Consider the following 27,887-nt stretch of genomic DNA (forward strand, 5'->3'; position numbering starts at 1 on the left):
TTTTTTTTTTTAAAGATTTTATTTATTTATTTGAGAGAGAGAGAATGAGAGACAGAGAGCATGAGAGGGAGGAGGGTCAGAGGGAGAAGCAGACTCCCTGCCAAGCAGGGAGCCCGATGCGGGACTCGATCCCGGGACTCCAGGATCATGACCTGAGCCGAAGGCAGTCGCTTAACCAACTGAGCCACCCAGGCGCCCCTAAAATTTACTATTTTAAGTGTACAGTTCTAGGGCATGAAGTACATTTACTTTGTGCAACCATCACCACCACCCATCTCCAGAACTTTTTCATCTTCTCCAACTGAACTCCTTATTCTCCCCTTTGGGCAGCCACCGTTCTACTTTCCATCTCTAAATTTGACTACTCTAGATACCTCATATAAGTGGAATAATAACTTTTAAAGAGAAAAAAAAGTAAATAGTGGCATTGCTTTACATTATGTCTATTGCAGTATCCCATCTCTTGTAGCTTCTTGAAAACTCCACTCATCTAACAGTGACCATGAAAAAGCAAAAAGCATCTTAGTATTGTGAAAATGGTTTGACTTTGTTTCCCCTTCCCCAAAGAGTGCAAGAGAGACTCTTAAAGGTCCCCAGACCACACTTTGAAAATTGCTGCTACTCTGTGGGGATTCTGCTTTGAAACTTGCTAATCATCACTGTGATCATCACGGGGTGATTGAGCAATTTTCTGAGTAGTTGTCACTCAGTATGTGGTGATAATGAAATTTGTAAAACCTTCTCCTTCTCATTGCCCCATCCCTTCATCCCTGAAATTATTTTAAGAATATAGGCTTGGGGACCAGGAAAAGCCACAGATTTGGTAACAAAGAAAAAGGAAAAGTTGGTTTTAGATACTGAGTATTAAAGAGTCCCTATTCCTGAAAAAATGAAAGAACCGGTATGTTGGAATGACTTCTTCCTTATATTGAGAATGGTAATGTAAGGTTAAGATGATCTCTCTTTTTACTCCTGAATTCCCAACCCCAAAGCAGAGTTGACATGAATGAAATATGTAGATAATGGTCTTTTGCAGTTGGTTTCATTTAGGTTTGAAAGTTACAAAGCTTTTGGAGATGGGTCAGCTGTTAGCACCGTTGAAGCATCTCAATGAAACTTTTCTTTCACACAGATCTTCACTATACATTTCAGTTTTTCTATTCACATGAGCTGTATTCCATGATCTTTTCATCCTCTGAACCTTTTACTCCAGTTGGATTTGGTACTAAATAAGTATCTTATTATCCTTAGTTTACTAACTTTAACTGTGAACGTTCTCTCTTCTGTATGTTTATGTAGGCTTTACTTGGAGAAGTGGGGAAACAGTGGTGCAGGTGGTAAGAACATGACTATAAGGATTTTTTTTTTTTAAGATTTTATTTATTTGTCAGCGAGAGAGAGAGAGAGAGGAGAGAGAGCACAAGCTGGGGGAGCAGCAGGCAGAGGTAAGAAGCAGGCTCCCCGCTGAGCAAAGAGCCTGATGTGGGATCCTGGGATCATGACCTGAGCCGAAAGCAGACACTTACTGAGCCATCCAGGCATCCCTGACTATAAGGGCTAATATAAATTTAATGTAAATGCTTGTTTCTTAAAGGACAGTCTTAGATTGCTGTTTATAAATGTTAGGGAAACCATGGGAAATAAGTGGGGAAGTACGTGAAAATGCTTTAAAACTAATGATACTGATTTTCAGATTAGACTTTTTAGTGGCCAAGTTGCTCTTGCTGCTGTTTCTCATCTAGTATTAATACTCCCACTTTCCCTCTTGTTTTGCTTATTCACCAAACAGCCATTATTTGAACACAGCTCAGAACAGTTTTGTTCTTTTAAGAACTACAGTATTAGACACCTGCTGTTAGCTATATATATATACATATATATATGTATATGTATGTATGTATGTATATATGGTGTTTGATCTTTCACCTTGGTACTATTTCCAAGTATTTAACAATATTTATTTATTTATTTTTTAAATACTCTCTACACCCAGTATGGGGCTTGAACCCACAACCCCAAGATCAAGAGTCGTACACTCCACCGGCTGAGCCAGCCAGGCACCCCTAGCAATATATTTTTTAGATCTTCCATGCCTGTGTTCCCCTCTCATAATTCTGATGGACTAATAAAGAGGTTAGAAAAGTTACAGTTAAGGGTTTATGCATCCTTTAATCAGAAAATACTTTAGATTATTTGGAGGCTGATTACAGAGACCAGGTATTTGGTTCTTGGTGATGTCAAAAACTTAAGAGAGTTTGGCAGGATTGACTATCCAGTTAATATAATCATGCTCTTTGAAAGTTATTGTTAATGTAATTTAGTTTTTACTATGTTTAACTTTTTAAACACAATATTTAAACATCCAGGGACTCACATTTGAAATGGGAAATGGTGCTATGTTGAAGTGACTTCAAATTAAGATGGGAGCCTTTATCAAACTACTTGATGGTCCCCGGGAAATTTTTATTTCCTCCTCCTTCCCCCATACCTGCCAAAATATTTGAGGTAGAAGAAAACTTGGGAACGATTTAATTAGAGAAATGATCAAGAAAATAACAACTTCAGTAGATGGGGGAAAGAGGTAGAGGAGTGTGCATTGGCTGTGTTCAATGGCTAAGTTTAAGAGTAAAGAACATATTTAAATAGCAGTATTTATTTGGCAAATTTCTTTTGTTTATCCAAGTTTGCATTTCGTTTATTTTGCACAGAGATGAGGCTATGTCAAGAAAATGACATTTATTTTTCTATTATTTCTTGTTATGGTTTTTTTTATCTTTAATTATTGCTGTGTTTAAATAGTGCAGAACGAGGCTTCTGGTTGGCTTAGTTGGGAGCATGCAACCCTTGATCTTTGGGGGTTGAGTTCGAGCCCCATGTTGGATGTAGAGATTACGTATAAAATCTTCTAAAAAATAAATTAATATATAGTACAGAGTAACCTGGTGCAGTTTGAATAACTCAGGTGGAAGTGAAGGCTCTACCTCTGTTTTATTTATAACCAGCTGTACATTTTGGGGAAGAAAAAGGTGATCCTTTTTATGCGGATGTCACAAAAAAAAACACTTCGTGATTCGTTTTTGTCTGACACAGACTTCTGAGAATTTCTGCTTTTAATCTGAATGGCCTGGCAAATGTTTATAAAGCTTATTTCACCTATTGATAGAAATAGTTTCCTTTCAAGATATCAAAGCAGCATGTCCAACCCCCAAATCTGTTGAGTCTTTAGAGGACCTACTAAGAATTGTTAGTATAGGTTCTCAAATACTTTTCCGTAGGAGGTGCCTGGCTGGCTTAGTTGGTAGAACATGCAACTCTTGATCTCCGGGGTCATGCGATCAAGCCCCACGTTGGGCATAGAGCCTACTTAAAAAAATAAAATAAGGGCACCTGGGTGGCTCAGGCGGTTGATGGCTCAGGTCATTATCCCATGGTCCTGAGATGGAGCCCCGGCTCCCTGCTCAGCAGGGAGTCTGCTCCCTCTGCCGCCTCCCCCCACTACCCCCCAGCGCTCGTGTGTGCTCTTTCACAAAAATAAATACAATCTTTTTAAAAAATAAATAAATAAAATAAGACATCTTTTTGCATAGGATATAATACTGTCTTTCCTGTGGTAGAATTTATGGTTAGAGAGTTTATGGGGAAAATAGGATTAAAGGGATGGATGGAGGTTAAAAATTAATCTCTAAAACTCTGAATGGTTTTCATTTAACAAGTGTTCTCTGAGCATCTGATCTTGTGTGCTATCATTGTTTATTCTGCTTTTAAAATAAGACAAAGCCAATGCACTCAAAATTTTAGTGATATTTTACATATATTTTAAAGTCATAGTAATGAGTGCTATACAAAATAATTTCCTTTTTTTTCTATTCTTCCTCTAAAGAAACTTCATGATCTTCCTCTAGTTTCAAAGAAATGCTTGCAAAATAATTTGTCTTGTTGCAGATACTGTCTATATTAGAGAAGCCTTCTTTTCCCACTGTTTTTATTTAACGACTTGGGAGTATCGGTTCATATTTATCTTTTTTTTTTTTTTTTTAATTAAACTGCATGCTCCACATGGGGCTCAAACTCACAACCCAGAGATCAAGAGTCTCATACTCTACTGACTGAGCTAGCAAGGTGCCCCCATATGTATCTTTTAAATATAACTCAAATACTATAAAATTCACCTATTTAAAGTATATGATTCAATGGTTTTTAGCATATTCATAAAATTGTGCAGCGCCACTACTATCTAATTCCAGAACATTTTCATCATCACAAAAATCCTATGCCTATTAGCAGTTATTCCCTATCTCCACTTCCCCCAGCCCCTGACAACTACTAATTTACTTTCTGTCTCTATAGATTTGGCTATTCTGGACATTTCATCATATAAATGGAATCATACGCTCTATGACCTTTTGCATCTGTTTTCTTTGACTTAGCGTGATGTCTTAAAGATTCATCCATGCCTTTTTATGCCTGAATAATATTCCATTGTATGGATTTACCACATTTTTTATCCAGTCATCTGTCTTTGGACATATGGCTTGCTTCCATCTTTTGACTATTTGAAATAACACTACGGTGAGCATTCATGTACACTTACTTTTTTTTTGAGATTTTTTTTTAAAGATTTTATTTATTTTAAGAGAGTGAGCGCATGAGTGGGGGGAAGGGCAGAGAGAGAAGTAGAGAGAGACAGTCTCCAGCAGGTTCACCATCAAGCACAGTGTGTGACGTGGCGCTCGATCCCATGACCCATGAGATCATGACCTGAGCCAAAACCAAGGCTTAACTGACTGAGCCACCTAGGTGCCCCTGAGATTTTATTTTTAAGTAATCTCTATACACAACATGGGACTCGAACTCACAACCCTGAGATCAGGACTCATATGCTCCACCAACTGAGTCAGCCAGGGGCTCCCCATGTACACGTTTTTGTGTGGACGTGTTTTCATTTCTCTTGGTTATATCCCTGGGTCATATGATAACAGTTTAACCACTCGAGAAACCGCTATAATGCCAGAGTGGTCGTACCATTTTAAATTTCCACTAGAGTTCCAGTACCTCTACATCTTCACCAACAGTCATAGTGGGTATGAAGTGCTTTTGATTTGCACTTTCTAGATGATTAATGGATGTTGTGCATATTTTCATATGCTCACGGGCCATTTGTCTGTCTTTGGAGAATTGTCAATTCAAATCCTTGCTCAGTTTTTAATTGGGTTGTCTTTGTTGAGTTGTAATAGTACTTTATATATTCTGGATCCTATACCTTTATCAGTTATATGATTTACAGATATATTCTCCCATACTGTAGGTCGTCTTTCACTTGCTTGATAGTGTCCTTTGAAACACAAAAGTTGTTAATTTTGATGAAGTCCCAACTTGTTTTCTTTGGTTGCTCGTGCTCTTGGTGTAATATGTAAGGAACCATTGCCTAATCCAAAGTCACGAAGATTTACACTTAGGTTTTCATCTAAGAGTTCTTACATCTTAGGTTACATTTAGGTTTTTGGTCCATTTTGAGTCAATTTTTATATATGGTGGGAAGGTAGGGGTCCAGCCTTAATTCTTTCCATGTGGCTATTCAGTTGCCATCACTATTTGTTGAAATGTTAGTTAATATATCCTTGATCTGAAATTCTCAACTTATGGAAAAAATAATCAGAAATGGTTTGGCATAAAAATGCACTTAAGGAAACTTGTGACCACTCCATCCTTATGCTCCAGCCAAATTGTTTGCCCAAAGCACTCCGTAGTTTGTTTCCATCCCTCTTCTTACTGCTATTCTCACTTGTAAAGCCTTCCGTCTACCATTTCTGTATGTTGAAATCACACCTATCCTGCAAGATAATTTAGGTACCCCTGCACTCATTCCATAGTCATTTATAAATTACAGCTTATTAATACTTTCACATCTGTTTCCTTGCACTATTCTGTGTACAGTTATGGATAAATGAGATGTGTTTACTTGTATGAAAACAGGCATATTGATTTACATACTTACGTAGCCAATTAGCTGTGAACTCAAATTCAACTTTTCTAGAGAAGTGCTTTTTCCGTTTCCACTGCCTTTCGTTGTAAAGCCTTCCTTTATAGACCCCATTCTTCTGAAATCCTCTCTCCTCTCTGGATTCTCTTTTGTGTAGAAATAGGGGAGAATTGGGGCTTTATACAATCATGGTCTTCAACTAGAGCAGCTCTCTTTTATCTCTTTTGATATATACTTATATTGCTTTAAAAGATTTGGGGGGAGGAAATAATTACTGATTGTTAAAATTTTGCAACTATTACCATATTAGAAGGAGTCCAGGTTCCCGCATGGGACTTGGGACTTAGGAGACCTTCCAGCCTTTCTTTTCATCCTCCTTTCTCACTCTTCCTTCCCTCTGTGCTTGTGAACTTTCTTACCTTTGCTCTAATTCTCTCCCTGGTGTAAGAATGTGTTGTTATATTAATGTAACATTTTCTTTCTCACCAAGCCTAGTTGTGAGGCCCAATTCTATTGTCTGGCGTTTATCTGTGTCCTGAGTTCCTCTTGTGGCTGCCCCCAAAATAAATTGTAACCAATTCAGATCAATATTGGTAAGCTTTAAGGGTATGTAAGAATAAGGACTTCATCTTTATTTTTTGCTCTCTATACTATAAGCACTACTTTATTTTTCAAGGTTACTTTTTTGTGCTGTACCCCGTAGTTCAATTGAATATAATCAGTAAACCATATAAATTTAGTTCCAAATGGTAGACTAGAGCACTGTGTGTGTGTGTGTGTGTGTGTGTGTTTGTGTGTCCACAGAGATAAATGTATGTGGCATAGGTTAGCCATAGATGGAAAAATTAGTCTGCAAATAATTATATAATTGCTGTAATGTAGAAATGGCTTAATCCAGTTTGTCATAGACTTACAAAAGATAAAGTTCATAGGAAAATACACTGGTGTATGTGCTGGTATAAGCTATTACCTTTTCTTAGTAGTTTTCCTAGGATATCTCAAAACTTGACCCATGTACTCAGTTAGCAAGGCAGTTTTGACCTGTTTTTAATTACGAGAACATGCTTTCTATTAGGTATCAGGATGTCTGTCAGTACCAAACTTAAAATTTGACTTCCTGTTTTTTTTTCTTTTTAAGGAAAACTTGTTTTCTCACTGTCATTTTTGTTTTACTTTGCAAATCACTGGCTAGAATCATTTCTGGATCCCAGTAAATTGCAAGTTCTCTGAGGGGAAGGAAGTAGAGACACTGGTGTTAGCCTTGGTTCTTTTGGTATCTTGTGGTTGTGTATGTGTAATTGTTTTTAATGCAGATTGACATTTGGAAAGTAGTGTTAGTATTACTGTCATTCCAAACCTGTATATCTTGCCCACAGAGTTGAGAATCTTTGAACAGAAGGTATAACATTCCTGTCTTGCTGTTTTGGCCACTCAGTATCCACCTGCTAAAATGTGAGGATATATAGCAGAGATCAGAGATAAAGGACTGGGCATTACATTTGTTTCTAATAATATCTGGAGTTGGCTCAGCTGCTTTGTGTGAAGTGAGGATACAAAGACGGTGATTTTCTTTGATATTGGCACATGGCAGTTCATAGACACCCCAATGTTTGTTAGAGGCTTAAACTCTTTTCTGTTATGTGTCTTCAGCACTGTAGTCATTAACAGCTCTGTAGCTGAGCTGGAAAATAGAATGAACATTCTTACAGAAGAGTATTTTATTGGTTTTGGGTTTTCTAAAGTACTAATTGTTGAGGGGAGCGGAGGGGGTGCACTATGTTCACAGGCCATCTTGGCCTCAAAACCTTGCTTTGCTGCCCACCCCCAAAAATGGAGGGGCAGAGATAAATAAAGCTTTTTCTCTTTTGTTGAGAGCCCAGGATTTTTTTCCTGCCCTCTCCCTCTGCTTGTTTCCTGTGTTTTTTAGCTCTTTACTTTCTTTTGCCCACAAAAATAATTAACCACTTGATTGTATGGACTAATCGGGCTTTTTTATTTTCATTATAACTACAGTAGCACATACCCCTTTGGGTCTGAAGAATCCATATTAATTCTCTAACCATGATGACAGTTTAGCATGACACGGTAATCATACTAATGTTGATTTGTTAATTTGACAACTATTCCAGCCAGTGTTGAGTTTAGGTCTTTGTTACTTTCAGAATTATGTTTCAAAAGTTTGAACATATGGTGGTTTTAGTCTAACACTAATATCAGTTCCTTCTCCCAAGAATGCACATGCACATTCATGAGTACCCCAGAGTTGTATGAATTTTAATAAATAGCAACTATTGCTATGATGGCCTAGTAACACTTTTTCAGGGATTCCCCCACTGCCACTAAAATCAGGATAAGGAAGAATTTGCTTGTTTGGTGGGGGTGCCAGATCACTAAAACAATAGTAGTGTACATTTATGGTCCAGGGTTTGTCCCCTTGGCGTTTTGGGCTCCACATCTAGTTATTGGTATATTGAGAGTGGAACTGCAAAAATTATAAATTGATCAGAGCATAATGTTCTAGTCATGTTAATTGCCTACGGACAGATTTACAGGAGGAACCAGATTTAGCATTTGGAAATTGTTTGGTGAGCACAGAAATCCAACAAAAGGCAGTGATTGGATGATCTTAATGACTAGTTACTCTGACACCTGCTGCATCCAGGCTCTGTATAGGTGGTTTGCTGTTGGAAGACTGTGTTCATGGACCTAAGTACCTCTCCTCATAATAGTGCTAGAGATGACTCAGTGTTTGCCTTTTCACTTTCTCCCCAGTAGCTGCTGTACTGCCGGCTTCTAACATAATGATTGACAGTATGTTTTGCTTCAGGTATTTGGGAGGTACCTCATTGTTGCTCCGTGCTCTTCCTGCTGTTGAAAGAATGGTAATAATAGAAATAAGGGTGGGCATCAGTCAGTCAGGACAGTGCTACCCAAATATTTTTGTATTATGATACACAGAAGAACCATATTTATATTTCCCAGTATATATGATACACTGGGGAAGGTGGATTTTTCCCCCAGCTTCACCCTCCTGGTGAAGGCAGAGGGGATCAATATCTCTTTACCATTTATATTAGTTGGAATATTCTGATTCTGGAGGATGGTGAGTGCTAGGCTATAAATTTATTCTTTCTTTAACCGGCCATTGAGATTTTTGAGCAGGGGATTATTAACATACCCAGAATGGAATTTAAGGTTAATCTGGCAGTAGGGTATAAAATGGATTAGAGAAAGAAGAACCCTGAAGCCTGGTAGATCAGTTAGGTGATTGGATTAGTTGAGGTGAAATGATAGAAATAAGAATGAGACTGAGAAGGTAGATCAACATACTATTATAGAGGCAGAATCAGTAGGGCTTGACATCTGGTGGTAGGTTGGGAAAAGGAGAGTGAAAGTCAAAGGCAGTGTTCATGGCTTTGGGTAGCTAAGAGAGGGAAGAGGATGGTGGAATAATTAGTAGAAATAAGGAATGTAAGTATAGAAACAGGTTTGGAAATAAATTTATTTCTATTGAAGGCATATTGAGATCTGGTAGAAAATCATTTATAAATATATGAGGATACTCAACCATGTAACACTACAGAGAAGTGTGAATGGGCTGCTGGAAGGGTTGTATTACCTCCATGAGTTTAGTGCACTTTAGAGTATGACCTTTAGCCTTGTGGACTCAAACACACTGTGGCGGGGGGCGGTTCAGGGATAGATCCCAACAATCAAGCTCATGTGACTGGTATATAAGACCAAGAACATTATTCGTTTACGGTGAGGAATAATCACAAAGCTTGCAATACTTGTGTTGGCATGACCAATATGTTCTCTTTCAGTAGGCAGATAGACTCACATAGAAATCAAGTCGTCATTAGGAAGTTGTTTGGTAAATGTGGCCTCATAATGAGGAATTCTGTGATTGTTCAACTATATAATGGCTCTCGTCTCCACAGCAGGGCATGGATTTGCCAGTGGGTTGATTGACTATGATTCACACTCCTTTGGCTATGTATTGGATTGTTTTCTTCAACCTTTTCTGTTTCCATGTCTCTTTCTGTTCTTTCTGATTGATTCATCCTTATTTTTAAAGTATATTCATTTTCCATTATGTCAGATTATAGTCAAGTTTTGCATTTTTATTAATTTGCTATACAAATTTTGTATATCAAAACTAGACAAAGTCTTTTCCTTCAGTGATTTATAGTTACGGAGAGGGGGATAGATGTTCCCAAAGTATAACGTGCTTATTTGTCTGAGGTTTCCAAATGAAATCTTGACTTGGATAAAACTACATCCATGGGTTTGGGTCACTAAGTATCAGAGGGCTAGGGGAGTAAGGCCAGAGGAAACATCAGGATGATACCCAGGTTTCTAACCTGGGGCATTTGAGTGCTTTTCCTAAGAAAAAATGAGTAGGGGAGGAGAATCAACAGACTGTGTTTGCAAGGCATTTTATTTTATTTTAAATGAGTAAAGTTTAAAGTCCCCATGGCCCATGCAGGGGGTTCTGTGTGTGTGCACACACGTGCATGCGTGTGTAGTGGTCTAGTGGTGTATGTTCATTGAGGTTTATGTACCAAGCAGTGTTCTGAGTGGTTTGAATTAATTCACTTAATCTTCATGATAACCCAGTGAAGTAAGTGATTGGCATTAACTCTGTTTTATAGATGAATAAACTGAGGTACAGAGCTGTAAAAATAAATTGCCCAGATAGGCAAGGGGCAAATTTGTGAGTCATTACCATGTAGATACTGGTTAAAGTCATGCCAGTAAATACCTGAAATTAACCCACTCCGTGTTGGTTACCTTCAAATGGATAGTGAACTATTGAAATATTTGAGATCCTAGATTATTCTGATGAAACATTTCTTCCTGATAGCAAATTTTCGGCTAGTCATCAGATTTTAGAAAGTGTAGTCATAAAGGCAGACACTTGTTGAAAAAAATAACCATACCTAAAAATGTAGATAATCTTCTAAAAGAGGGTTGGGAGACACATGTCCTTTTATAGCCAGCTCACTTCTTTGCACATATATGAAAGAATTTCTGTATTTCTAAGTAATCTGAAATACTATTCTCTACAAACATTATGTATCACACATGTATTGTTATTCAGAATCTTATAATCTGTGTTGTTACAGTTTTAGGAGAGTGGAAACTTCATAGATTAAGACCATGAATTTTTCAGTTACTTGAAATTTTAGTTACTGTAATTATTCTAATTGGTGACTTCTCTTTTATTCCATTACTTCTTCCTTCCCACTCTAAAAGGGTTCTTTCAGTAAAGGTCTGAGTGGGAACTTCTGTCTTTGTCTGGATAGATAATTTATTTTGCACCTGATCTTATATGGTACTTTTATTGGTTAAGGAATTGTAGCTGACAGTTGTTTTTCTCAGCACTTTGAAGATACTTGTTTTCTGATGAAAAATCAGCTGTCAGTCATATATTGTTGTTTCTTCCTTTATAGGTAACGTGTCATTTCTCTGGTTGCTTTTAAGAATTTTCTTATCTTTGGCATTCTTCAGTTTTACCATGATGGTCTAGGTATGAATTTATTTTTATTTTCTCTTGCTTGGGATTCAGTGTGCTTTTCTACTCTGAAGATGTCTTTTATCCTATTACTGAGAGAGTTTCAGCCTTATTCCTGAATTCTTGAATAGCATCTCTTCCTCATTCTTTGTCTTCTCTCTGGAATTCCCATCACATATTATCTTAAACATCTTTTCTTTTCTTTTCTTTTTTGAGAGAGAGAGAGAGACAGAGAGCGCAAGGGGAAGAGGGAGGGAGAGAATCCTAAGCAGATTCCACGCCCAGCTCGGAGCCTGACTCAGGGCTGGATCTCATGACCCCGAGATAGTGACTTGGGCCAAAATCAAGAGTTGATGACGCTTAAGTGACTGAGCCACCCAGGCACTCCTAAACATCGTATTTTAGACCTCTCTATTTGCATCTTTAGACTTACCCGTAATTTTTTCATCTTGTTAGTTACTTGTTCTGTGTTCTGATTAGTTTCTTAAAATGGGCCTTCCATTTTATTAATTTTCTCTTTTTTAATTCTAAAAACCTTTCTCCCTCTCCCCTCACTTCCAGGCTGCCTTTTCTTAATTTATTGTATCCTGTACTTCCCCCCAGCTTCTGTCCCCCCCCCTTTTTTTAATCTTTTTGGTTATTTTAATCAAGTAAAAGTGTCAAGCTTCTACAAAAACAAAGAGAATGTTCTAATAACTCATTACCCAGCTTCAGCAGTTACGAGTTCTGTTTTGTTTATATCCCCACCAGAAACACTCCTTCCCCCACCCACCCCTCTTTTGAAGCTAGTCCTGGCCAGCATCATCTGTTTAATCCATAACTATTAAAATGTGTATCTTTAATCATTTTTAACATGCTTATTTTATGTTTTATTACACACTTTCATTTTTTAAGTTCTTGGGTACTAACCATCGCTTGTTTGTGAACTGATCCCTCATGGTGGATTTGTTCCTTGAGTAGTTTTGTTATTTTTAATAATATGGATGTAGCTCTTTCCGTGGAACTTGTGTATGCCTTGGATTGTGGAAGTGTCTTTGTAGTGGTTTTGGTGATTCGTTTCTGCTGGGCACACGAAGCTTTGGCCCGTTTTTACATACATTTTCAGCTTATGGATTCACACGTCATGTATGAAATAAAAATCTGAATAGCACCTGCACAGAACATGGGTTCGGATTTCAGTTTTTTATGGGAGACTATACCCACCCACCACAAAAGCCCAGGAAATAGCTTTCTTGCTACTTCTCAGCAGTGATAGACAAAGTTTTTCTAGGGCCCCTACTCCCTGCACACACCATTGTCATTGTGTTATAAACTGGCACTTTTCACTCTTTGTTTCATCTTCCTGTCCAGCACCTCAAGATCTCCCTTTTTTCTTTTGGTGCTCTGTTACAGTTTTCCTATTTTATTTGCTTCTATTTGGCATTTTGATTATTTTTAGAAGGGAAATTCTGCTCAGTCTCACTGTATTGCCAGAATCAGAAAGTCTTGTTTTTGCTCTCTTTTAAGGTGATGAGTCACAAATTTCTTAAGTACTCCATACTAAAGTGAGTGAGGTGTGTATGTCTCTGTGTGTGCATGTATTTTAATCTGATGTACTGCTATTCAGGTAACATTTAAAATATGATACTGTTTGGTATGGTCAGGTAAACAGTACATTAAACATGCATTCAGACTTGTATTTCAATTAGAAGTCTTCTGTTTGTATATTTTATTTCTGCTAAAATTGAATAGTCCCCTCAACTTGTGCTTCTCATATTGGTCAGAAATGTTGGTAATATTATATATGACTTAATATAATAGAAAATATTAATAAATGCCATTTAATTTCCAGACAGTCTTTAAATACATGAAATTTATATAAGATACGTCTGGGAAATGAACTCATATCATTAACTTATAAAGCGTTCCTACAAAGCAGTTTAGGAAAATGGCAAAGGATATTAATGTAGTGTTAATAGAAAAAGACATATAACTGTTTGACTTCATTTATAATAAAACTACAAACAAAACTCTAATACATATTTTTCCCTTACTAGACTGAAAAAGAGAAAAGAGAATATTTGATAATTCTCGGATGTTGAGAAATAGGAACATTCATAATATTGCTAGTGGGATTGTAAATTGAAAATGGCCTCCAGGGAGGACAGTTTAACATTTTATCTTAAGGGTAAAATGTACATTTGTTTGGTACATTGTTGGGAGTACCAAAAGATTTGAAGCAAATTAAATGTTCATCAGTGGAGACTAAACAGTTATAATATGCCCGTTTGGTGGACTCCTGTGCAGTCTTCTATATACAAAGAGGCAGTTATAAATATATGGATATGGAATGATCTCAGAGGGGTTATTATGGAAAAAGCAAGGTATAGAACAATGTATAATATGGTGACATGAGGGAGGGGGAACATGGATTTTAAATATATAAAATATATGGAAAAATGTACAAGAAACTAGTAATGATGGTTGCCTTGAGGGAGAGGAAGAACTAGATGACTTAAGAACCCAGGGAAAGGAGAGAAACTGTCACTTCCGAATTTTTTGTGATGTCCATATATTATGCATTATTTTAATGGAAACCAGAGTCTTATTGTGTGTCAAGAGAAGGTACAGATAAGAGAGGAAGAATCCTTCCCCGAAATCTAAAGATTTTATTTATTTGAGAGAGTGTGCGCACATGGTGGGGGGTGGGGGGCATGGAGCGCAGAGGGAGAGGGATGAGCAGACTCTTAGCTGAGCGCAGAGCCCAATGCAGGGCTCCCCTATTCAGTTATTCTTTCAGATAACCCCATCTATAACTAGTGTTTTCTGTCTCCTTAAATAAAAATGAAATTAGTAGGTAATATATCTACACATAATTTTTAAATCTACATTAATATACATTAAGACTAATGGGAGAAATAAAAGTAATTTGTAGTAAAACAGTATGTATTTCCATATGTAAGTGTTCACATGTCTAAAGTATAAAGCATAACAGCCAGATGTTTGCCCCTAAGAATCACCATGAATGCAAGAACCTTCAAACACAGACTTCCCCAGTCTGTACAAGATTCTCTCCCTCTGCTCCTCCCTCCCTCCCCCCTTGCACGCACGCGCGCTCACACTCTGTCGCAAAATAAGTAAATCTTTAAAAAATAAAAGTAAAAGCCGTTCAGGGGTGCCTAGGTGGCTCAGTCAGTTTATTAAGTGTCTGATTCTTGATTTCATTCAGCTCAGGTCATGACCTCAGTGTTGTGAGATTGAGGCCCAAGTCAAACTCCGCACTCAGCCGGGAGTCTGCTTGAGATTCTCTTTCTCCCTCTCCCTCTGCCTCCCCCCTCAAAATAAATAAATCTTTTTAAAAAATAATAATAAAATAAAAATTAAAAAATGTTCAGAGAAAGAACTGCTATTAGTAACATGACTTCGCCTTCCGTTCTCAGCACATGCCTAAAAATTTTAGCACCTTCTATGTGAGTGTTAAATGGTGTGGCAAGAAATTTAATTCCTTACCTTTTAGTATTGAAATAATGCTCTGAATTATGACTGATGCCTTATCTTGAGGATGATTATATATCTTCCGAAGGGGGGTACTTACTAAGAATGAAAGAGGTAGCATTAATGATTACACTGGGACAGCAGGCTTAAGCTGGGACTGTCCTGGACAAACCAGGACATAGGGTCACTCTATTCCTCTGGTATAATTATTATTAAAATTTTTGTTTGTTTGTTTGTTTGTAGAGGTTTAGGATTTGATACAGACTTAAGGAAGTAAGGAATAGGTTTTGCAACTTGAGCTTGAGCTCTAACTGATCTCAACTGCCATGTGATGGCCACTAAATCACACAGCCTTTAGGATCTCTCACATTGGTCAATGGCCTCTATTTCTGAAAAACTTTACTTCATTCTTTCGTTTTTTTTAGTTGGGCACCAGAGTTGGAGTTCAAGACTTGGATTCCAAGACGTGACAGTTGTAAATTAGTAAAATTTTTAAGTAGTGCAAGGGCAGTTAATTGTTCAAGGCATTCATTTTATTAAGGATAGAAAACATTTCCATAGATTAATTGATGCTGTGATATCTAATCAACTGATCGTGTTTTGGGTGATTCATTGCCTCCTTGGTTAAGGCAACAAATCCTTTATGAAATTCAACCCTAGCTGCTGTACTTAGAATGGTAATTTCTGAGAATGGAAGGCCTTTGGATCTTAAAACTCATTATATATAGTTAAAGAAACAGTTTTGAGAAGCTGTGATTTGCCACAAGATCACAGAGCTAATGACAGAAGTCACTTTCACAAATGATCATCTAATTTCTAAAATCATACATTCTAAAATAACCCAAAGTTACTCTTGTCCTTTATCTTCCTCTTCCTTGGACCCTCCCTGTAATTCCAACCTATCACGTGCAGCTTCTGAAGGGTCCCGTCAGCCCCCCCCCCCCCCAAAATCAGGGTGGTTATGTTTGTATAATTTTATTCTGGATGAAATATGACTTCCTTATTGAGTCTTGAGTTTTACTTTGATTTCAATTTCTTGGATTAATCAACCTAAGTAAGAGACAGTTACTATCTAGAGACTATTCTTCATACATACCATGTCAGTGGTTCTTTGTACTATATATAATACTTGAAGTTAGAATATTAGAAGAATTTAGCTCTTACCATTCAATAAATGTTCCGGTTGTTAAATAACCATATTGCCCTGTGCACCATATTAATTTTTTCATTTGTTTTACTAATTATATATCTAACATAAGGCCAAATGCTCTTAGATATTTTTAGCTATATTAACCCTTAATTTATAGGGTAGTGATTAGAAATGCTGGCTCTAGTTTCAAATTCTGGCTCCATTTAATTAATGGACACGTTTCTGGACTCCAGTGTGATTTTATTATCAATGGTTTGTTTATATGTAAATGATACATAAAGTGCTTAGAATGGGACTTGGCACATGTAGGACACTTGAATATTTGCTGAGTGAATGAATATAGTGAGTTTTTATGGTAATGTGTGCTGATTAAACTGATAAAAATACGTGGATAAAAATACATGGATAATGATTAGTATATATGCCCTAAAGTCAGAGATTGAATATGTTTAATATATTAATGAATTTCAGTAAGTTACTAATAGGAAAGAGAAAACCCTTAGAACATTTTTTGTTTCTTTTTGTTAATTTTGTTTGTATTTTAAGGCTCTTCATCAGTTACCTACTCTTTTCAGTAAATCAGTTTCTTATGTAAAGAGTAAGCTATGTAATGAGGGACAGAAGCAGTTTATTTTGTCTGTAAAACAGAAACCACCTAAATGAGTTTAAGGTAAAGATACTGTTTAGTTTGTTGAATGCCATGGAATATTACCATTGAAGCCAGATGAATTGTTTAGAAAAACTTGATGTGATGGTAGGATTATTATATGCCAAAATAATTCACTCCTAGAGAGAGTATTAGCACTGAAGTTTTGTTTTCTTCCTAGCCTTTTCTCGAAGACATGGGATTGAAGAGGAATGGTTACTATACTAAGTTTACATCAATATTATTACTTTACAATTTCATTTTCTTATATAGTTCTTCACAGTTTTTCTGATACAATTCTTTATTTTTATTGCCATCCTATTTGTATGAGATTAAGTTTATTCTAAGGTCCTTCAGCATCTCTTAAAGTGACCTGTATAGTAACCTATATTTTTTTCCTCTGACGTTGCTCAGGTTTGAGTTTCTTGGTCTAGAACTCAATTACTACTCCATCTTGTAATTTTCGGTAATGAGTACACTGACTTCTTTACAAATCTCTCAGATTTCGGGGCACCTGGGTGGCTCAGTCAGTTTTGTCTGACTCTTGATTTCATCTCAGGTCATGATCTCAGGGGTCATGGGATTGAGCCCTGTGTCGGGCTCCATGCTCAGTGGAGAGTCACCTTGAGATTCTTGCTCTCTCTCAAATAAATAAATAAATAAATAAATAAATCTTCAAAAAATCTCTTAAATTTTCTAAAAGGAATGTATCACTTGCCTTCTATCCAAGTCAGGTAGCACTGTCAGTGCTGGAGGGAACCCCAGTCTTAGCTCTCCAAGGCTTTCAGGATCATAAAATCTGTGGGTTGAAGATTTACAAAGGGGATCTCATGCTTAATCGAAAAGAATAATGCACAGGAGAAATTAGCGGGGGAGCTTTTAACTACATAGGTATAGGGGCACCTGGGTGGCTCAGTCGGTTGAGCAGCTGCCTTCGGTTTGGGTCGTGATCCCAGAGTCCTGGGATCGAGCCCCACATTGGGCTCCCTGCTCAGTGGAGAGCCTGCTTCTCCCTCTCCCTCTGCCTGCCTCTCTGCCTACTTGTGCTTTCTCTCTCTCTGTCAAATAAATAAATAAAATCTTAAAAAAAAAAAAATACATAGGTATAGTTAACTGATTCCCTTTCTCTCTCCTGACTTCTTACCAATGACCTTAGGTGGAAAGAATTCTTATTCAGGGAACCACTTGTCATTTCTGATCCATACTGAGTTTTTTAAATTATTTTTTTTTAAGATTTTATTTACTTATTTGACAGAAAGAGAGAGACAGCGAGAGGGAACACAAGCAGGGGGAGTGGGAGAGGGAGAAGCAGGCTTCCCGCGGAGCAGGGAGCCCGATGCGGGGTTCGATCCCAGCACCCTGGGATCATGACCTGAGCCAAAGGCAGACGCTTAACCAACCAACTGAGCCACCCAGGCGCCCCTTTAATGATTTTTTTAAAATAAAAATTGTACACTTAGGCTATATACCTTAAGTATTTATAGCTTTATTCTATATGGCATTAATAATTAATAGTGGTTTGATACTACCTGATAATAGCCATGGTCATTTTGGTAAGACATGAAGTAGAGTCCACTGTCTTTTGGGGCTAAAATACACATCTGTACTACTGACAGCATGTGGAAAGACAGAACTATTCTGTAACTGTTGTTTCCTTCACAACGAGCTAGTGGTATCTGATGAAGAACCATGTTACCTGGCTGAAACTCCAGGAGAGAAGTAATGTACAAGTCACTTTATAAAAGCCAGCGTTGTCAATCGTATATAATGGCTGTATGCAGGCTCTAGTAATTGAAGTTAGTAATTTGAGAAAGGAAGAGTTTAGCTCGTAAGTGGCTGTGTAGTTACTACTAGTGCAGTAGCTGTTGAGCAGCTTTCCAAAAATCTTTGGGAGGCCAGTAAGCCATCTTCAGGAGCACACCCACATCTGGCTGTGGGACTGAGGGCAGATTAGTGCTAGAATCATTTTCTTTTCTCACCCCAAGTCCTCACTCTACTCAGGCTTTTCTCAGCCTCTGTTACCACACTTGTACCACCTTTAATCACAAAGTGTTACGTCTTAAAGGTACTGAGTAGCTTTTTTTTGGTGACTAAATGTCTTCACCAGAGTTGGCACCTTTTTGGAGATCCTCTGAGATCTTGTCTTAACAGACCGACTCAACTGGAAGAAAAAGAAAAGTGAGAGGCACTTTGTTTTACATTATAGTTCCTCAGTTTGGGTACAGGCATAGGTGGTGATTCCCACAGAATAAATACTGTGTTTGCGTTATTTAATACAACTTCTCAGAATCCACTCTTGTTTAATTTTTCTTTTAAGATAGGGATGACTGGGTGCCTGGGTGGCTCAGTTGGTTAAGTCTCTGCCTTGGGCTCAGGTCATGGTCCCAGGGTTCTGGGATCGAGCCCTGAGTCGGGCTCCCTGCTTAGTGGGGAGCCTCCCTCTTCCTCTGCCTCTGCTCCTTTGCTCTCTCACTCAACTCTGTCTCTCAAATAAATAAATAAAATCTTAAAAAAGAAAAAAAAGGGGGATGACTATGAGTCAGTTTGAGATTTCAAAACAAGTGAACTTTTGGTGGCAGTCTCACTGTTGCCCTCCCTCCCTGCAAAAATCCTAAATTCAGGTGTTCCCCAAAATAGTTTTTAAATTGAAAGTCATTCGTGATAGATAAAAATGGTATTAGAGTAAAAAGTTAAAGTAGTACGAATTTCTAAGATTCTGGGAAAGAGTTTCTCAGGTTCATTTTAATAACTATTAAAATTGGTGATGTTGAGCAGAAGAAATTCTTACAACCTGATCCTTTGAATCTTCTCAGGTAAGAGGATGATGGTGTGGAAGCATTAGTTTTCATGCTTGCCTCTCGTGTTTGGGTGTGCCCCTTACTGACCTCTGTTGCTGTGTTCCTGGTCCGGCAGCTTTCCAGATTGAAGCCACAATTTTGATAGAGTTTGCCAATTTTATAATATATAGACTTCTGGGGCTTTGTTAGGTAATTTTAAAATTAAAAATTTTGCCTGAGCTTTAGGCCCTTTTAAAATATCTTTATGTAAACTTTTAAAAATTAAGGATTTAAAATACAATGTTTTTCTTTTTTTAATATAATATTTTTGTTTATTTCCTTTAAAATAACTTATGGATGTAACCACCACATTTTGTTTAGGCCATTTTTAGATAAACAACAGGAAAGTTCCTGAGTAAGAACTACATTTTCTAAACTTTTTCTTAGCCTTTTTTTAAAAATCTGTAAGCAGTCTTCTTTTACTTCTTCAGTAATATATTTAAGTGAATTTGAATGTCTTAAATGAGTTCTTCCAAACTTCTAATTTTGTACTGTAGTTGGTATTTTTATATAATGTTAATTGATAATATCAGTGGCTATTTTTCCAGAATGCAAACATGATTGTGTCTGTTCCTTGCTTAAACTTTTTCACTAGTTTCACATTGCCTAGATCAGTGCTTCTCAAACTTTGCACTGAGGCAGAAGAGTGAGAACATCTGGCTGGCTAATCACTAGCACTGAGCACTTAACATGTTGAAACTGTACCATGGGGGCGCCTGGGTGGCTCAGTCCTTAAGCGTCTGCCTTCGGCTCAGGTCACCCGGGGTCCTGGGATCAAGTCTCACATCAGGCTCCCTGCTCAGCGGGAAGCCCGCTTCTCCCTCTCCCACTCCCCCTGCTTGTGTCCCCTCTCTCGCTGTGTCTCTCTGTGTCAAATAAATAAAATCTTTAAAAAGAAAGAAAGAAACTGTACCATGCTTTCACATCCATTTATTCGTTTTATTCCCCAAACAAACCTATGAGGTACAGGTATTAGTATCTTAAAATTTCTATGAGAATTTTATTCTACTCCATGATATTTTTTTCTTTTTTTTTAAGATTTTATTTATTTATTTGACAGAGACAGCGAGAGAGGGAACACAAGCAGGGGGAGTGGGAGAGGGAGAAGCGGGCTTCCTGCGGAGCAGGGAGCCCGATGCGGGGCTCGATCCCATGACCCTGGGATCATGACCTGAGCCGAAGGCAGAAGCTTAACAGCTGAGCCACCCAGGTGCCCCCATAATATTTTTTTTTTTAGTTTAATTTTATTATGTTAGTCACCATACATTACATCATTAGCTTTTGATGTAGTGTTCCATGATTCATTGTTTGCGTATAACACCCAGTGCTCCATGCAGAACGTGCCCTCCTTAATACCCACTACCAGGCTAACCCACCCCCCCACTTCCCCATGATATTTTTTATGACAAAACGATATTTATTTACCATCAAGTAAAATTGATAGTCCAAAAATATCTCTATCATATTTGTCTTCTGTGACTTTTTGTTTTTTAGGATTTTATTTTTAAGTAATCTTTACACCCAGTGCAGGGCTCGAACTCAGAACTCGGAGATCAAGATTGCATGCCCCACTGACTGAGCCAGCCAGGCACCCCTCTTTTGCAACTTTTTATTCTTCTGGGACACCTTGTACAAATCCCTCAGTTTGAGAGGCACTAGCTCATTGGATCAAGTGTATATTTCTTTGAATAAAACAGGAAATGAAGACATACTTAATTGCTAACCCAATTTTTTCAAATAATTCTGTTCAGTAGACGTGACTGTTAAATTGCTGTATGTATTTCTAGACTGCTTTCTCTTGATCCCTGTACTTACCCTTATTTTGGATGAGCACTGCTCTGCTCTGGGCCATGCTGGCTGACTTGTTCTGTGATTGTACTGTTCTTCATAGTTGATGTCTTAAATGTTTCCCCTCTCTAAAATAATTGTACAGGGGTGCCTGGCTGGCTCAGGCAGTAGAGCATGTGACCCTTGATTTTGGGGTTATGAGTTCAAGCCCCACATTAGGCCTAGAGTTTTTAAGCACACACACACACACACACACATAAAAAAAAGATGATTGCACATTCCCACTTTCAAACTGCTACATTCCTACTGTTCCTTCTTAACAAGTCAGATATCCCTTCAGTGAAGGCCTGCCTAGCCAGCGGCCACCTCCAGCACAGCCAGATGCTCTCTCTGTGCTGCCATTGTCCCTTATTCACATATCTCTTAATGCCTGGCATATGGTATTGGTGTACTTACTGCTTTTCTTACTAAACTGTGAGCTCCTCGAGGGCAAGAACTTTGTGTTTTCTTTATATCCCCTCTGGCCAAATACAGCACCCGGCACCCAGCCAGCACCAAGAAATGCTTGCTTGAATGAATGGATGGGTGAAAAGACAGGCTCTTTCTAGTTAGTGTTTGATGTAACCTAGCTCTACAATTAGAAACTACGACTTGCTATGAGCCAAAGCATTCAACTAATGACAACCACGTGACCTCTGCTCTCAGCCTGTGCTTCGAGTCCAAGGCAGTATGGATGTAGTTACTGTGGTAGTTAATGATTCAAATGCATATCATTGCTCTTGTCTGTAATAAAATAGCTTTTTATTGGTACTCATATTTTATCTTCTTTCTTTCAGGAATTGTTGGATAAGTATTTAATAGCCAATGCAACTAATCCAGAGAGTAAGGTGTTCTATCTGAAAATGAAGGGAGATTACTTCCGGTACCTTGCTGAAGTTGCATGTGGTGATGATCGAAAACGTAAGTTTGTTTGGTTTATGGGTAAAATTAAAAATAAAAAAGGAAGGGAGGATAAATGGGATACTGCGACAATAATCTCTATGTAATCTCCAGGCCCTCTGTAACTTTTTTAAAATCTTGGAATCTTAAAAAAAATCTTGGAATCTACATAAAAGAAAATTAGTGTTACCTTAATGTTCTCAAAAATGAAAACAGTCATGAATTTACATTATGTACTGTTTTTGAAAAACTCATAAACTCTTTAACTATAATCTGCTAAGGTATTATTTAAAAGAGGCTTAATCTTGGGCGCCTGGGTGGCTCAGTCGGTTAAGCGTCCTACTCTTGATCTCAGCTCAGGTCTGGATCACACGGTCCTGAATTCAGGCCCTGCGATGGGCTCCACACTGGGGTGGAGCCTACTTAAAAAGTAATAATAATAATAAAAAAAAGAGGCTTAATTTTTTATACTTTAGAATTTGGTTAAGCACATTTTTAGCCTCCTTGTCATTTGCATATGCTTTGAGAGATTGTGTTGTCACGTGGCCTTTTGTGTCACTGTACCTTGAAACTTAACTGGAAGTCACATACAGAATACAGAAACAGGATGTTGTACTTTTTCTGTTTGACATACTAATTAACTACTACCTTCCTATTTTGAAGGATCATTCCATTGACTGCTAAGTATATTTAACCAAATTTCTGAGGAAGAGAGGTGAGATGAGATGTTGCTGGTATATAATTTGTCATAGAAAATATAGATATGGGAAAGAGAATAACTGAATTGCTGGACTTAATTGTAAAAAGATCAAAGTGATTTATTAGCAGTGGACTCAGTCTCCGGGAGTATTAGTAGCTGAGGTCCTATTAAATTTTGTGTATGTGCCTGCTACTGTATTTATCAAGTTCTAGGTAGAAGTTGCACCTAATTCCGTATTTCCAGTAGGCTCATTACTTTGTTTTTTAATTTTGCCCCATCCAAAAAGAGTGTGCACCCTCAAGTAGTTACTGTGGCTTCCTAGCCTCACAGAGGTATTAACTGAAAGTGGAGCAGTTTACCATCCCAAATATCAGTGTAATTGAAGATACAAAGAGAAAACTGTTGTATCCCGCTATAATAAAATTTGTATACTAAACTTACTATTGATGTATAATTTCTGTTGTCATAAAGATAGTAAAGCTGAAAGCGACAGATATTTGCAAGTCACAAGGATGTCTTTGGAAGACTGGGACATAGCCCCAGCATTAATCTGATTTAGCCCTCTCTGGCTCATTGGCATTTCTGTTCCTATCCGTGGAATACTCCAGTAGTCTGGGACTCATAGATCGTCTGTATTTACAGCCTAGGAGCTGAGACACCTTACTAATACTCATTGTAGTATTTCCTTATATGCCAAGCAGCAAGAACTCCTTACTATGTGAGGGCTGTATCAGCCATATTTAGATCAATAAATATGCCATTTCAGAGGGAGGAAAATGCACATATTCAGGCCATAAAAGGCTAACTTTACATTTCTGTTCCGGTCGGTATTTCTAAAGCTGTAATGAGCCAGTGGTCTCATTGAGAAAACCTACTTAACCTTTTGAAAGCATGGATACAATCAGGGTAGTATTGGTAATAATTATTGAACAGTTTTTTCAGGAAGGTGACATTTTTACTAGGCCAGTAATCAGCCTCTGGTCAGAGCAGATTTTGTTCTGTATATTGACACTTTCATATTGCCTTTCACATAATATATCTTGGGACCAAGGATCAGTATTGTCTTTACAAATCACAAAAATAGAGATTTTGGTGGTGATGATCTTTGTAAAGTGTTTTCATTATTTTGAGAAGAGGTATTACAGACAAAATTTTTTCTAGCTTTGAGATATTATTGACATGTATCAGTCAAATTATTTTTAAATTACTGCATTTCTAATTAGTAAAATTAAAAGATATGGAAAAAGAAAATTGTTTTAGTCACAGATTTAGAAAAGTCTGATTGCACTATCTCATGTTGTTGGGGGTTTTTTTAAAGCTGAAGCAAGCAACATTATAAACTAGTTTCTCAGTAACCCAGTACGAGGTAATGTTTTTGGTTTGCTGCCATGGTTTTAAAGGAAGGCCACAAAGAAAAATCCAGCTCCAAATGTGGTAGTAGGATATGTTAAAGGTTAATGTGCTCTATACTTGATGGATATTTTCAGTATTGTGCCTTTTTTTTTTTTTTTTTCCTTCACAGAAACGATAGATAATTCCCAAGGAGCTTACCAAGAAGCTTTTGATATAAGCAAGAAGGAGATGCAGCCCACACACCCAATCCGCCTGGGACTGGCTCTTAACTTTTCTGTATTTTACTATGAGATCCTTAATAACCCCGAGCTTGCCTGCACACTGGCCAAAACAGTAAGTTTCAGGTCATTCTCATAAGTTCTTACTCCTACCGATAAGGTCATTGTCATAAACTGGAAATCTGTGGAAGTAGTGACTCACTGAGTTTTATTTTTAGTTGATAGTAGAACATAAAGTGGATGTTCACCTATTTTATAAAAATGGTTTGTAATTGTAATCAGTTTGTGTTCATGCAAATATTGTTTACCATGGCTATTAATATTTACCAGGCTTTTGATGAGGCCATTGCAGAACTTGATACACTGAATGAAGATTCATACAAAGACAGCACCCTCATCATGCAGTTGCTTAGAGACAACCTAACAGTGAGTTGTTCATTCTTTTTAATTTTATTTTCTTTTTAAGAAGAAAGGTACTTCCGTTTTACTTCAGTCTCCCTATCTTTTGGGGCCGTTATGTAAGAGCTACACTTTCTCTTAGAAAATGAATATAGAAATATGTAAGTAAAATTATTAAGTGCTTGTTAGTATTTTGTATTGGCCAACTGTTCTTTTGTGGGCAGATTTTCAAGTTGAATAGGCATTTTATCAGACCTAGACCTTCCTGAGAAGGTACTAAGATTGTAGGAACTCTTAATATTAACATCACTATTTCATTGGAATGAAGATGTTGATAAAATATGTTAATATAGAAAGTTGTCGTGGTTGCATTATTTTCTTCCTTTGGGTAAATTAGCTACAGCAAGTTAGGGACTATAAGCTTTCCTAAAATCACGTTGAAGTGCCCTGTTTTAATAAAAATTTACTTTGTGAAATCTACATGTCTTACAGGCATTTGATGGGGAATAAACCTTAACTTCCATTTATTCCACCTATGCCTCTAGGCCAAAACCTGTTCCACTTAATTATCTTTGTTTTTCTTTTGTTTTTCTCCCTACTTCTTGGATAGGCAGATAATGAAGGGAAAAGTAATGGAGAAAAAAATAAAATTTGAACTTTACCTAGCTGCTTTTATAGGTTCCAGTAAATTTGATACGTCAACAATTTTAGACAAAACGTGGCAGAAGAGACTTCTATACCTTTTAGTATAAATGTAGTTCTCCAGGCCTTCAGTTTGGAGCTTTATCTTTTGCTAGGAAGGGTTTTTTATTTATTTATTTTTTTTTTTATGTTAGTACCATATCTGTTCACCTTTGCTGAACAAGGAAATTGTGACACTTCATTCCAAGCCATTAGAATTCCCTGTACTTGTGGGGTAACAGTAGAATGATGGGCATAAAACACTTCCATAGAAGAAAAGCAAACTGAGCCAATACACCTCTTAGGAATACTATGGAGCTGCTGTATTTTTTAACTGGTTTTGTTTTATTTTTTCTCTTACAGAGACAGCTTTTTAAAGATACATGTTCTGTGTTTTTACTTATTTTAGTATTTTAACAGTAACTTAAAGATTATATAAGATTCTAGCTTTTCTAGAATGCTAGAAATGCCACTAGTCTCTTGGTGTTGATCTAATAGTAATTCATTTTTTTGAACTGTTGATTGTAGTCAGTAACTATTGATGATTCCCTTCTTCACTTCAAATTGGAGAGTTCTTGGCGATCAGTTCTGTTTTAACATCTTAGCTAATTCAGGAATGCTTTCCGTGTAGCTTCACACCCACTGCTACTTCCTTCTAACTTCCATCACCCGCTCCCATTTAACCCTCGGCCACACGCACAGTGGGTCTGCCCCTTTTTCCATATAATGGAAAAGGCCTCTCAAATATTTGGAAACCGTTATTATGACTGTGGTTCGCTTCCCCCCTTAAAATTTTTTTGCCTTATTCAGCTTATAAATTATATTTCAGTAGTGCTTTCAAGAAGAGCATTGGGCTGCTGTGAATGGAGATACTGTTAAATTCTAAGAGGATATTGCCTTGTTTTGTTTTGTTTTTTAATTATGCTATTAAAAAAGAGAGAAAGCTTTAAAAATGTATTCAAATAGTGTATGTGTGTCATTTGTAAATGCATAGTGAAAGGTTTACAAAGATATACTTTGGAGGAGGAGTTGGTGGTGTTTGGGATTTTGAGAAATCTTCCATTCTTAGTCACAGTCTCTATTGTCTGGATAACTTATTATGATTTTTTTTTTCCTAGTTATGGACATCAGACAGTGCAGGAGAAGAATGTGATGCGGCAGAAGGGGCAGAAAACTAAATGCATACAGGGTGGTCATCCTTCTTCCCCTCAAGAAACCTTTTTACTCATCTCCATTCCTTATTCTGTTTGGATTTCCTATAGCAAAGAAACTCATTCTTGTGTATGGAATCAACTGTTTATAGTCTTTTCACACTGCAGCTTTGGGAAAACTCCATTCCTTGATTTGTGTTTGTCTTGGCCTTCCTGGTGTGCAGTTACTGCTGTAGAAAAGTATTAATAGCTTCATTTCATATAAACATAAGTAACTTCCAAACACTTATGTAGAGGACTAAAAATGTATCTGGTGTTGAAGTAATCTGAACCAGTTCTGCAAGTGACTGTGTTTTGTATTACTATGAAGATATGAAAATGTAGTCATTACAATTTACAAAGTGTTCTACATAACTTCTTAATTTCTACATTTCCCTCCCGTACTCTTCTTCAGGGGTTTCCTTTCAGTAAGCGACTTTTCCTTACTCTTAATGTATTCCTTTTTGGTAGGAATCCAGAAGTATTCGATTGAATGGAAAAGCATTTGGCATTTCTGCGCTGGGGGTCACAAATTGAAATGCCTCCTGTATCATATGTGATGGAGGTCTTGTATATCTGTGACAACAGGAAGTTTCGTTATTCGTTCTTCATTGCTGCTGTTTAAGTTGACAACTTCCCTTCCCAATAAAAATTCACTTACACCTCCTGCCTTTGTCGTTCTGGTATTTGCTTTACTATGAAATAGAAGTAGCATGTTGCTGCCAGAACACAAGCATTGCTTTTGGCAAATTAAGGTGCATGTCGTTTCTTACTACACTAGAAAGGGAAGATAAAGTACACAAGTCCAAGTCTAAAACGTTAGTACTTTTCCATGCAGATTTGTGCACATATGAGAGGGTGTCCAGTTTGTCTAGTGATTGTCATGTAGAGAGTTGGACCACTATTGTGTGTTGCTAATCATTGACTGTAGTCCCAAAAAAGCCTTGTGGAAATGTTATGCCCTATGTAACAGCACAGTAACATAAAATAAAACTACATTTTATAAACCATTTA

The 27,887-nt window shown here is 37.3% G+C and overlaps 1 protein-coding gene across 4 annotated transcripts in view; it reads left to right on the top strand.

Annotated features, from left to right (window-relative positions):
* YWHAQ (tyrosine 3-monooxygenase/tryptophan 5-monooxygenase activation protein theta) overlaps positions 1 to 27,887 on the top strand; it is a 36,726-nt gene extending 8,839 nt beyond the window's left edge. For all 4 annotated transcript variants that reach the window (XM_081797213.1, XM_081797215.1, XM_081797214.1 and 1 more), the window contains 4 exons: positions 22,230 to 22,353; positions 24,555 to 24,718; positions 24,934 to 25,029; positions 26,802 to 27,887. In XM_081797213.1, the coding sequence (XP_081653339.1) occupies positions 22,230 to 22,353; positions 24,555 to 24,718; positions 24,934 to 25,029; positions 26,802 to 26,861 (444 nt within the window). In that variant the 3' untranslated portion in view covers positions 26,862 to 27,887. The remainder of the gene's footprint in view (positions 1 to 22,229; positions 22,354 to 24,554; positions 24,719 to 24,933; positions 25,030 to 26,801) is intronic.

Source organism: Leptonychotes weddellii, chromosome 10 (assembly GCF_054177405.1).
Source record: "Leptonychotes weddellii isolate Sample4059 chromosome 10, ASM5417740v2, whole genome shotgun sequence".
Classification (NCBI taxonomy): domain Eukaryota; kingdom Metazoa; phylum Chordata; class Mammalia; order Carnivora; family Phocidae; genus Leptonychotes; species Leptonychotes weddellii.